This window comes from Halichoerus grypus, chromosome 2 (assembly GCF_964656455.1).
Source record: "Halichoerus grypus chromosome 2, mHalGry1.hap1.1, whole genome shotgun sequence".
In the NCBI taxonomy this organism is placed as follows: domain Eukaryota; kingdom Metazoa; phylum Chordata; class Mammalia; order Carnivora; family Phocidae; genus Halichoerus; species Halichoerus grypus.
In genome coordinates, this window is record NC_135713.1 from 42,118,388 (window position 1) to 42,131,912 (window position 13,525).

General features: G+C 37.1%; 1 protein-coding gene across 1 annotated transcript in view; it reads right to left on the reverse strand.

Annotated features, from left to right (window-relative positions):
• Positions 1 to 13,253, reverse strand: part of ZNF300 (zinc finger protein 300) — a 52,426-nt gene extending 39,173 nt beyond the window's left edge. The window contains 5 exon segments of the mRNA XM_078066751.1: positions 9,241 to 9,336; positions 9,686 to 9,812; positions 11,092 to 11,189; positions 11,782 to 11,908; positions 12,629 to 13,253. Coding sequence (XP_077922877.1) covers positions 9,241 to 9,336; positions 9,686 to 9,812; positions 11,092 to 11,181 — 313 coding nt within the window. The 5' untranslated portion in view covers positions 11,182 to 11,189; positions 11,782 to 11,908; positions 12,629 to 13,253.
• Positions 13,254 to 13,525: the final 272 nt, after the last annotated feature.

Below are 13,525 nucleotides of genomic sequence, written 5' to 3' on the forward strand. Positions count from 1 at the left end.
AAGAGGCAACCCACAGAATGGGAGAAGATATTTGCAAATGACACTACAGATAAAGGGCTGGTATCCAAGATCTATAAAGAACTTCTCAAACTGAACACCCAAAAAAACAAATAATCAAGTCAAAAAATGGGCAGAAGACATGAAAAGACACTTCTCTGAAGAAGATATACAAATGGCTAACAGACACATGAAAAAATGTTCATCATCATTGGCCATCAGGGAAATTCAAATCAAAACCACATTAAGATACCACCTTACACAAGTTAGAATGGCAAAAATGGACAGGGAAAGAAACAACAAATGTTGGAGAGGTTGTGGAGAAAGGGGAACCCTCTTGCACTGCTGGTGGGAATGCAAGTTGGTGCACGCACTTTGGAAAACAGTGTGGAAGTGCCTCAAAAATTTAAAAATAGAGCTACCCTATGACCCAGCAATTGCACTCCTGGGTATTTATCCCAAAGACACAGATGTAGTGAAAAGAAGGGCCATATGCACCCCAATGTTCATAGCAGCAATGTCCGCAATAACCAAACTGTGGAAAGAGCCGAGATGCCCTTCAACAGATGAATGGATAAAGAAGATGTGGTCCATATATACGATGGAATATTACTCAGCCATCAGAAAGGATGAATACCCAACTTTTACATCAACATGGATGGGACTGGAGGAGATTATGCTAAGTAAAATAAGTCAAGCAGTGAAAGCGAATTATCATATGGTTTCACTTATTTGTGGAACATAAGGAATAGCATGGAGGACATTAGGAGAAGGAAGGGAAAAATGAAGGGGGGGAATCGGAGGGAGAGATGAACCATGAGAGACTATGGACTCTGAGAAACACACAGGGTTTTGGGGGTGGGGTGGGGGGATGGGTTAGCCTGGTGATGGGTATTAAGGAGGGCACGTACTGCATGGAGCACTGGGTGTTATACGAAAACAATGGATCGTGGAACACCATATCAAAAACTAATGATGACTAACATAACATAATAAAATTTAAAAAAAAATAAAGCAAAAATAACATATTGTCAAATTTATGACAAACGTAAGTGTAACACACATGATTAAAAGAACAAAGCAGCACAGGATAGTCAGGGAGAGTAGAAAATGGAACTATGCTAGCACAAAATTTCTGTTTTGCCAGAAAAATAAAGCAGTATTAATGTGCATTAGGTTATAAGAAGCTAAATATCATACTGTAATTCCCACAGCAATATCACACACATAGAGAGACAGAACTAAGAAGAAAAATTCAACAAGGAAATTAAGATGGTATGCTAAAAAAAGTTCTTTCAACATAAAAGACAGGAAAAGAAAAAGGACCTAAAGAGAGATTAAGCAAATAGAAAACAAATAGCAAAATGGCAAAAATAAATCAAAACAAATCAATAATTACATTAACTGGGAATGGAATAATACTCCAATCAGAAACTGTCAGACTATATAAAACAGTAAGAATCAACTATACATTGTCTATAAGAAATTCACTTTAAATTCAAAGACAAATATGCTGAAAATAAAAGGATGGGGGAAAAAATCATGCAAACTGTAAGCACAAGAGAGGTGAAGTAGCTATATTAATATTAGATAATATAGACTTCAAGATAACAAATATTATTAGAAACAGAGAAGTATATTTCAAAATTGTGAAAGGCGAATTGTAAGAAGATATAACAATTATAAATGTATCTGTGCCTAACCACAGATGCCCACAACACACAAACCAAAACTAACAAAAATGAAAGGAAAAACAAATTAGTAATTATGTCCAGAAATTTCAACATCCCTCTCACAAAGATTTCTAAAACAAGTAGACAAAAAAAAAAAAAATCAGTAAGTATCAACAAACCTGACCTAACATCTATAGATACCCCACGACAACAGAACACACATTTCAAGAACACGTGAATCAAACATCAGAATAGACTACATATTGGGCTTCAAAACAAGCTGCAATAATTTTATGAGGACAGAAATTATACAGAATATATTCTACAACCATAATGAAATTAAAAATAAATAACAAAAAGATCTTGAAAATTCCCGCAAATATTTGGAAAACAACACGTGTAAATAACCTGTATGTTAAAAAGTCCAATAATAGAAAATAAGTTGAATTGAATGAAAATGAAAACAATATGTCAAAATTTGAAACAAAGTTAAAGCAGTACTTAAGAGGACAAATTATATATAGGTAGTCCTCATTTTGAGTAATTTTGATATGCATGAATTTCAGTTAGCACAGTTTAGTACATAACACCAGTCTGGCAACAACACAGTTAACATTTTAATTACCACAGTATACTATTTGTGACTTAATAGCATAAAGTACAAATTTCACTGCCAGCACTTAAAGTCCACAAATCACTATGCAAATAACAGATACACATCATGATCTGTACCCAATCATTTCCCTTATTTCAAAGTCTGTCATTGATTTTTAACTGCACATCTGTTATCCAATATATATACAGAGTGCAAAGTGTATAGGTGTGTTTCCTCCTTGTCTCCCATTGATAAACCCACATGGCATTTTACAAAAATGGATAACCGAAAAAGGGAAGTGGCCTGCAAAGATGAAAATGCAGCAAAGAAACAACACTAACAACACTGGATGTGGTTCGAAGATAGCTTTGGCATTGCCACTATTCATGACACTTTAGGTAGATAGCCAGAAGAACTAAGTGAAGGCAAAACTTACTGACAAAAATTCTTGGGTTATGATGAAAAGAATAAATATATTACAGAGAAAACGACCCTGATGAAAAATCCTCACAGTATCTTGGACATATTTCACAACACTGAAAACATAAAGGGTAAAATGTTGGTAGCTGATTCAACCTTAGAAAAGAGTTTGATAGGGACGCCTGGGTGGCTCAGTCGTTAAGCATCTGCTGTCGGCTCAGGTCATGAACCCAGGGTCCTGGGATCGAGCCCCGCATCGGGCTCCCTGCTCCACAGGAAGCCTGCTTCTCCCTCTCCCACTCCCCCCCCGCTTGTGTTCCTTCTCTCACTGTGTCATTCTCTGTCAAATAAATAAATAACATCTTTAAAAAAAAAAAAAAGAAAGAAAATCATCAAACCTAAGGGTGATCTTCCAGACCCATCCAATACAAGTAGCAAACCAAATCCAGCAATATATAAAAAGAATTATACATCATCACCAAGCGGAACTTGTCCCGGAATGTAAGGTTGGTTTACTATCCAATAACAAATTAATTGAAATTCCATAATATAGCATATAAACAGACCATCTCAGTAAATGCAGAAAATGCATTTGTCAAATTCCAGCACATTTTCATGATAAAAACACCAACAAAATTGGAATAGAAAAGAAATTCCTCAACCTGACAAAGGGCATGACAACTTACAGCTAACATACTTAACACTGAAAGACTGGACTTTTCCCCATAAGATCAGGAATAAGACAAGGATGTCCACTCACCATTCTATTCAATATTGTACTGGAGGTTCTAGCCAGGGTACTTAGGAGGAAAAAGAAAAAAAAAAAAAAAGCATCCAATTGAATTTCTCAATTTATAGAGGACAAAACCATTTATACAGAAAATCCTAAAAAATCAACTGAAGAATGATTAGAACTAATAAATGAGTTTATTAGTAAGTCTGCAGAATACCAGACCAATATACAAAAATCAATTATATTTCCATACACTTGCAACGGACAATCCAAAAATGAAATTAACGAAACAACTGCATATACAATAGCATCAGATAGAATAAAATACTAAGAAATAAATTTAACAATTATAAAACTTACACTCTGAAAACTATTTCGAAAAAAATTAATCTAAATGAGAGGGAAAAATTACATGTTCATTGGAAGATTTAATATTATTAAGACAGCAATACTCCTCAAATTGATTGGCAAATTCAACAAATCCCTGTCAGAATCTAAGGATATTTATTTGTAGAGATAGATACGCTTATTCCAAAATTCATTCCTGAAGAGCCAATGTTTCCAATCTTGGAAAAGAAAAACAATGTTGGAAGAATGACATTTCCCAATTTCAAAACTTACTACAAGCAACAATAGTCCAGAGATTGGCATAGAGACAGATATACAGATAGACAGAATAGTACAGTTAGAAATAAACCCTTTCATGTAAGACTAATTGATTTTTGGCAAGGGCATCAAGACCATTTGATGGGAAAAGAATAATCACTTCAATAAATGGTGGTGGAACAAATTCATTCTACGACGCCAGCATTACCCTGATTCTAAAACCAGATAAAGACACCACACAAAAAAAGAGAACTATAGGCCAGTATCTCTGATGAACACAGACGTGAAAATCCTCAACAAAATATTAGCAAACCGAATCCAACAATACATTAAAACAATCACTCACCATGATCAAGCGGGATTCATTCCCAGCATGCAAGCGTGGTTCAATATTCGCAAAAAAAATCAACTGATATGTTCCATCAATAAGAAAAAGGATAAAGCCAAGTGATTATTTCAATAGCGCAGAAAAAGCATTTGACAAAGTATAACATATATTCATGATAAAAACCCTCAACAAAGTAGGTTTAGAGGGAACATACCTCAACATAATAAAGTCCATACATGAAAAACCCAGAGCTAACATCATACTCAATGGGGGAAAACTGAGAGCTTTTCCCCTAAGGTCAGGAACAAGACAAGGATATCCGCTTTTATTCAACATAGTACTGGAAGTCCTAGCCACAGCAATCTGACAAAAAGAAATAAAAGGCATCCAAATTGGTAAGGAAGAAGTAAGACCTGCACTATTTGCAGATGACATGATACTATATATAGAAAACCCTAAAGATTCCACCAAAAAACTGTTGGAACTGATATATGAATTCAATAAGGTCACAGGATACAACATCAATGTACAGAAATTCACTGCATTTCTATACATTAATAATGAAGCAGCTAAAAAAAATTAAGAAAACAATCTCATTTACAACTGTACCAAAAATAATAAAATATCTAGGAATAAACTTAACCAAAGAGGTGAAAGACCTATATTCTGAAACCTATAAAACACCGATAAAAGAAACTAAAGATAACACAAAGACATTCCATGCTCATTGATCAGAAGAACAAATGTTGTTAAAATGTCTATACTACCCAAAGCAATCCACACATTTAAGGTAATCCCTATCAAAATGCCAACAGCATTCTTCACAGAACTAAAACAAACAATCCTAAAATTTGTATGGAACCACAAAAGATCCAGAATAGCTAAAGAAATCTTGAAAAAGAAAAACAAAACTGGAGGCATCACAATTCCAGACTTCAAGTTATATTACAAAACTGTAGTAATCAAAACAGTATGGTACTGGCACAAAAACAGACGAGTGGATCTTAAGAACTGAATAGAGAACCCAGATATAAACCCACAATTCTATAGCCAATTAATCTTCAACAAAGGAGACAAGAATATGAAATGGGAAAACTGCACAGACACATGCAAAAGAATGAAAATGGACCACCTTCTTACACAAAAATAAACTCAAAATGGATTAAGGACCTAAATGTAAGACCTGAAACCATAAAAATCCTAGAAGAGAGTACAGGCAGTAATTTCTCTGACACCAGCTGTAAAAACACATTTTTAGATGTGTCTCCTGAGGCAAGGGAAACAAAAAGCAAAAATAAACTACTGGGACTGCATCAAAATAAAAAGCTTCTGCACAGCAAAGAAAACAACTACCAAAACTAAAAGACAACCTACGGAATGGGAGGAGATATTTGCAAATGATATATCTGATAAAGGGTTAGTATCCAAACTATATAAAAAAACTTATACAACTCAATACCCCAAAATCAAATAATCCAATTAAAAATGGGCAGAAGACATGAACAGACATATCACCAAAGAAGACATCCAGATGGCCAAGAGACACCGGAAAACATGGTCAACATCACTCATCATCAGGGAAATGCAAATCTAAACCACAATGAGATATCACCTCACACCTGTCAGGAAATCAAAAGCTCAGGAAACAACAAGTGTTGGTGAGGATGTGGAGAAAAAGAACACCTGTGCATGTTGGTGGGAATGCAAACTGGTGCAGCCACGGTGGAAGACGTTATGGGGGTTCCTCAAAAAATTAAAAATGGAACTACCCTATGATCCAGTAATCACATTACTGGGTATTTACCCAAGGAATACAAAAATACTAATTGAAAGGGATACATGCACCCCTATGTTTATTGCAGCATCATTTACAATAGTCAAATTATGGAAGTGTCCATCAACAGATGCATGTATAAAGAAGATGTGGTATATATACACACAATGGAATATTATTCAGCCATAAGAAAGACTAAAATCTTGCCATTTGCAACAACATGTATGGATCTAGAGAGTATAATACTAAATGAAATAAGCCAGTCAGAGAAATACCATTTGATTTCACTCCTATGTAGAATTTAGGAAACTAAACAAACAAAGGAAAAAACAAACAAAAAAAGAGAAACCAAAAAACAGACTTAACTATAGAGAACAAACAATTATGGAGGTTTACCAGAGGGGAGTGGGTGAGGGGATGGGTAAAACAGATGAAGGGGATTAAGAGTACACTTATCTTGATGAGCACTGAGTAATACAAGGAATTGCTGAATCGCTATATTGTACACCTGAAACTAATACAACACTGTATTTGACTATATAGGTATTAAAAAAAATAAAAATAAACAAAAATAACATGTCATAATAAAAATAAAAATAAATAAATGAATAAATAAGTAAATATATAAATGGTGCTGGAACACATGGATTGCCACATGCAAAAGAATGAAGTTGGACCCTTAACTTCACACCATGTGCAAAAATTAACTCAAAATGGATCAAAGACCCAAATGTAAGAGCATTAACAGTATAAAACTTTTAGGAAAAAAACTTGGGGTAAATCTTCATGACCTTGGATTTGGCAATAGATTCCTGGATATACCAACAGCACAAGTAACAAAAGAAAAATAGAAAAACTGGACTTCATCAAAATCACAAAATCTTGTGCTTCAAAGGCTACTATCAAGAGAGTGAAAAGACAACCCGCAGGATATAAGTATTTGCAAATCATATGTCTGGTTAAGAGACCTACATCAAACAAGAACTCTAGGAGCTTCCAGGTTGGTGAACACATGGAGGTGTGCCGGGAGAGTGGTGCACCTGGAGAGGCCGTGAAGCTCTGTGCCCTTTCCCCATGCCCTGCCCTATGTATCTCCTCCAGCTGGATATTCCTGGGTTATATCCTTTTAGGGTAAACTGGCAATCTAGGTAAAGCACAGAAGAGCCATGTGAGTCCTCCAGATTTCTCTTCCCCTGTATCAGTGACAAGCTGGACTGCAGATAGTGTTAACTTCACTCAATTTGATCTCCTGAGGTACCATGTGGAGCATGCCCCCTGCTGAACTGTGTTGGATATGCAACATGTAAAGAAAACAAACACTGTTGGGCGCCTGGGTGGCTCAGATGGTTAAGCGTCTGCTTTCGGCTCAGGTCATGATCCCAGGGTCCTGGGATCAAGTCCTGCATCCGGCTCCCTGCTCAGCAGGGAGCCTGCTTCTCCCTCTGTCTCTGCCTCTCTCTCTCTCTCTCCCTGTCTCTCATGAATAAATAAATAAAATCTTTAAAAAAAAAAAAGAAAACAAACATTGTTGTGTTAAAGCACTGGCATTTAGAGGTTAATTTGTAATATAGTGTTATCCAGCCTGTCCTAAATAATAATAAAATTAGTACCAGTGAACAAAAGAACTCTATAAAAAACACCTTACCTATACAAAGAACTTTACATAAAAGTTCCATATAACTTCTGTATAAGAATTTTATCTCTATAAAGAATTCTTACAATTCAATAATAAAAAGACAACTCAAAATAGACAAATGATCTCAACAAATTATTTTCCGAAGAAGATACATAATGGCCAACAAGCAGATGAAAATATGCTCAACATAATTAGTCATTAGGGACCATTTTAGTTAAACACAAAATTCCTATATGACCCAGCAATTCCACTCCTAGGTATATACCAAAGAAAAAATAAAACATGTCTTACACAAAAACTTGTATATGTTTATAGCAGCATTATTCATGTTGCGAAAAGGTGGAAACAAGCCAAATACTGATGAACGGAAAGCCAAATGTAGTATATCCATACAATGGAATATTATTCAGCCAAAAAGAATCGAAGGACTGATACACATTATAAGGTGGATGGCCCTCAAAAACAGTGTGCTAACCGAAAGAAGCCAGTCACAAAAGGCCTCATGTTATATGATTTCGTTTAAATAAAAGATCAAGAGTAGGCAAATCAATAGAGAGTGAAAGCAGATTAGTGGTTGCTTAGGGCTGGGAGATGAGTAACAGGGGTGTGATGGCTAAAGGGTACAGGATTTCTTTTGTAGGTGATAAAAATGTTTTAAAATTGACTGTGGGAATCGTTATACATATCTGTGACTACACTAAAAAAAACCACTGAATTGTTAACTTTGAATGGGTGAATTGTAAAGCATGTGAGTTATATCTCGAAGTTGTTTAAATACAATAATACCAGAAAATTTCAGAGTATAGGTACAGTATGCACTTTACTGTCCATAGTCACACTGTGTATTCATGCTTATATCCCATTATTCCCAAAAAAATATATTTTATGAAGGCAAGCCTAGCAAATTTCTGCAGAAAAGCCATAATGATTCCTAACTCCAAAAATTTGTACACATCCATTGCTAGAGCTTGCCTTCACCCTCCTCCTGCCTAACCCACACTTCAAATATACTTCAGAGTAGCTGGTTCATGCTTGGAAAAAACACCTTCTTAAGTTATGCCACGTCTCTTTAAACTATAATTTTCAGTGAACTCCTAAAACGTTAACTATATTGGTTGTGCAATTTTATACAGCCATGAACTTTGATGTCTTGTCTTTCCATGTACAACCTATGGTTCTGAAAAGCATCTGACTTTTATTGCCTTTGAATTTCTTCTAGAAAGGCACTAAAGATATGATTCTGAATCATATCTACAAAGATATGAGTGAATCAGTAAGAAATTTTTCTTCTCTTCATGGCTCACTACTACCTAATTAACAAGTTGTTGAATACTTACTACATGTTCAGCACAGGAGCAAGAAGGAATAGGAGCTGCCAATCTGGGTGGAAGCATAAATCTCAGCCACCAGCCAATTAAAAACAAAAACAAAGAAACTGAGATTTCACTTCCCTTGGCTCCCACCTGCCAGATTTTTACCTGGACAGATCCAATTTGATATGTCTCTCTTTATGATCCATGGTTCTTCTCCTTGTTCCAACTTGGAGATGACATCTGGTTTGGACACTGGATGCCCTATTATAGAGAAATCAGAGAGGAATTGGGTTGACTACACTGAAGAAAAAAGAAAGGTACCTGGGTGGCTCAGTCGGTCAAGTGTCTGACTCTTGATCTCAGCTCAGCTCTTGATCTCGGGGTCGTGAGTCAAGCCCTACTTAAAAAAAAAAAGGGGGTGCTATTTTAGGAGCCCCACAATAAAGCTGTCCAGCCTGTTCTTAGCAGAGCATTGACCTTCTGCTGGAGAGAGAAAAGAGAGCACAAAGTCAGTCATTACATATGTCAGGAACCCACCCAACTTGATCAAAGGAGAAGAGAGAGGCACTGGATTGGAAGATGTTGTGATATGGGGGGAAGCCATCCTTACCCAGTGAGACCAGGTGGCTGAAGTTCTCCAGCATCACATCTCTGTACAGGGTCCTCTGAGCAGGGTCCAGTTGCTGCCACTCCTCCTTGGTGAAAGCTATAGCCACATCCTCAAATGACAATGGACCCTATAACAGCATGCTCCTGTTCAATCTGAAGTGATCAGTCTTATTTTTACCATAGCATGTCAAACCATATGCCCAGTTCTACATCATGCCTATTCAGAAAAATGATGTAAAATTCTGTCTTTAGCAAAAAGAGTCAAACACATCAAAAGAACAGAAGAGCAAAAGAGACTTAATCACAAATGGGAATTCAATAAAGGCAGCATTTCAAATAAATGAATTATTCAACAAATGGTTTTGGGAAAACTGGATAGTCAATCAGTTAAATAATAAAGTTGAGAGTTTATGTTTTAAAAACAAGAGAATCAATAATTTCCAGATGGAGAAAAATCTAAGCATCACAAATTATTAATACTGGTTATCCCAGGAGAAAGGGAATATTAGGGTCCCTTTCACTTCATAATTTTTATTTTATTTTTTATGTTTTTTAAAATGTTTAAAATAATTCAGGCCAGGACAAAAAATAGTAAAATGATTTTATAAATTGAAAAAAATGGACCAAAAACTGGCATTCAGTTGGGGAGTTGCCTCACAAACTCTGAGACCATAGCAAAGGCTATGGAGAATCAGAGACCCCTGTGCTCCCAAGTGTTTGCCACTGAATTTTAAGTAAAGAACTGCCTATCTGAGAGAAATAATTACTTTGGAGACAAATAGATACTCATCACTCCATCTTATCTAGGTTTTATCTCTGGATAAACTATACCTTAGTTCCCCAAAGAATAATGCTTATGGAGTTCAGCTCTAACATTATGCTAACTGCCTTCTAAAAAAAAATATTTAAAGACACAACCACAAAAAATCTGACACATTTATGCAGAAGTATAGGTCAGGACATCATCTATAGAAGATCCCCCAAAATGAATTTCTTTTTGTCCTAATGTCAAGAAATATTTTCATTGAAAATTCAGTTGATTTCTATTTGTGGAGAATGCTGAATTATGTATATGATGTCCTCTACCTCCCCCCTGTGGCTGCTAGAAAAGATCGAACAAATTTGCACTTTATTTTTTTTTCAAATTTGCACTTTAATTTACACACTCACATAAAGTAAATATAATGTACATTATATTTATATAAAATTTACATATAACAAATATATATATATATGAACTATAATAGTTGTTTTATGTGGCTTAAAACCACATAATCTACATATTACATAGCAACTCGCCTCCAAGTCTTTGTTCTCTCTACATTTTCCCTAATTCTAATTTCTAGCTTTCTGCACTTTTCCATTTGATTATATGGAAACCAAGTACAAAATAAGCAAGCAACTCACGTGAGACTTGGTCATTTTCTGCTTCTCTTCCAAAAGAGCAGAGGTCTGAGGAATCAGGACTGAAAGACAGACTAAATCTCCAGGAGCCATTTACCAGTCTAGAAACAACCACCAAGAGGAAAACAGGCCACCCTGTAGAAGGTCATTTGATCCTTATAGAAGGGTCTGTAAGTACCACGTGAAAAAAGTCCTCTTGTGACTATATAATCACATAGAACTTGTACAAGGTGTATTTTTAATTGGATGAATGTAGATATTTCTGTTGATATACGAACACCTTATTGTTCCCCTTTGAACCAGCAATTCTATTTGTAATTCTATCTGTAAGACTCTATCGTAAGACGATAATTATGTATACATATATATGTAAGATTTAACTGCAGATGGAGCAGTTCCCTGACAAAAAGAATAGGAATGACCAAGTAGAAAATCGAGAATGCACCCATATTCCCTAGACATAAGCAGCCGGCAAAATCCTAAGAGCTCTTTTATATTTTCCCCTAACTCAGCAAATTCTCTTGCCAAGTCAATATTCATAAATTAAAACTGTTGATTTTGTTAATTTTAACATGTTTTTTGTTTGTTTGTATTGCTGATATTCAATAGTGCAGTTGTCTATGTAAGAAAATAGAGTGTCATGTTAGAACCATTGATAAACAGGAATATACTACAATGCGTAAAGATACATACCTGGTAAATTCTTCTCAGTCCCAGGATGGGTCACGCAGAGAAGCCTGCACTCACTCACAGAAATGAGTACTCCCATGAAAGGTAGACTGCTTCCTATGGGGTTATCCCAGGCTTTGTCAAAATAAACCTGGAAGGAAACAATCGAATAGTCATGCTCCTCTCTGGACACCGAGCTCTGAAACAAGTAAAAAGCAGGTGCTTAATAAATGTTTGCTGAACAGAATGTAGAACAATTTCAGTAAACAGGAAGACGGGGGACTGAAATCACACCTCACATAAGAAGAAGAAAAAAAAAAAAAAGCAGCCCTCACATTTCAGAGCTGCCCTGGCACTCAAATTCTATTTAACATAATTACATAGAACATCAACATCAGACAAGGCCACTCTGTGACCATGACAGAATAAGACAAAAACAAGACCTCTCTGAAATCATGTCTGAACACAGACAAAACATCAACATTGTCCAATCCACAAAACACCCCCTCTCTGAGTTAACATGAGCGACTGCGACTTCCTTACCTATTACAGTTTTAGCTTCAGGGTAGTCTCCTCACTCTAGATTTATTGAAATCCCCCATCACTGAATTACCCCACTTCCTCACAACATCCAATTCAGAGCAAGGTCCACCCCCTTAGGCCCGCCTCAAAATCACCTAACACAAGGAGAAATCCTGTAAGTTCTAACACCCTCTTACGAGAAGCCCCCACTTTCCCCATGGTGTGCATGTTCCCAACTAGATGCTAGAGCCATATACCCAACTTATTCAACTTAGGGTGTTCCTGGTGGTCTTTGGCTAGAGAGAACTGACAATAATAATGTTATTCCTTCAGATTTGTTCGGTCTTACGTTCAAAGGATGTTTTCTTCTGTGAGGACGTGAGTGATGGAGGGAGATGGAGGTTTGAGAAAACATCTGAGGAGGGGCTTCAACTTGGGGGCGGCCTCTGACCTGCAGAAATTGTAAAGTGAGGCCTTTCCCACCAAACTAGAGCTGACCTTTATCAGTCCCTGGCTGCATTAAAACACCCCTACAAATCACTGAATCACCAGGTGCAGAAATCACAAATCCCAAAGAGCACCTCCACAGAACCCCGATCACACGACTGGCCATACAGGTCCACAAATCACTGGCCACACGGATGCTCCAACAGCGCACAGACCTGCCATCCCTGACCCACAGATCATACAGCTCTCCCTACTACTGACCCCTGTACGTACCCAACATTCATCCCACAGACTTCCCATCAGTCTTCATAGACCTCCAATTACTGACCCTCACAGACCCCCGCCCCAATATCAATGCCAGACTTCCTCATGACTTAACCCATAAATTCCCCTTCTGACCCCCAGCTCGATTATCAGGTCCCGAAACGTCCGTCCCAGCATAACCCCCGACAGCTGTCACAGATTAACGTGAATTGAAGAACTCTCCCGCTTCCTGGCTGGGAGAGCACAGCACGGGGCTCCCGAGCATGCGCCGAGCCGTAAAGGGCGGTTTGGCCCACTCTGCACCCTCGGCGGCTTTGTTCAGGAGGCAAGATGGCGGCTCCCAGGCACTGTGTCTCTTTGTAGGAGCCGCCATATTGAGAGTCCAGTCAGGTCCGTACACGCGGAGGAATTTGGTTTATTCCTAACCTGAATTTGGACCGTGCCACCGCGGCAGAGAGGAGAGGAGGCAAGATGAAGGAAAGGAGGATTATACAAACCAAAGAGGTGCGAAGTTTTGCAGAGAGCTTTTGCAGGA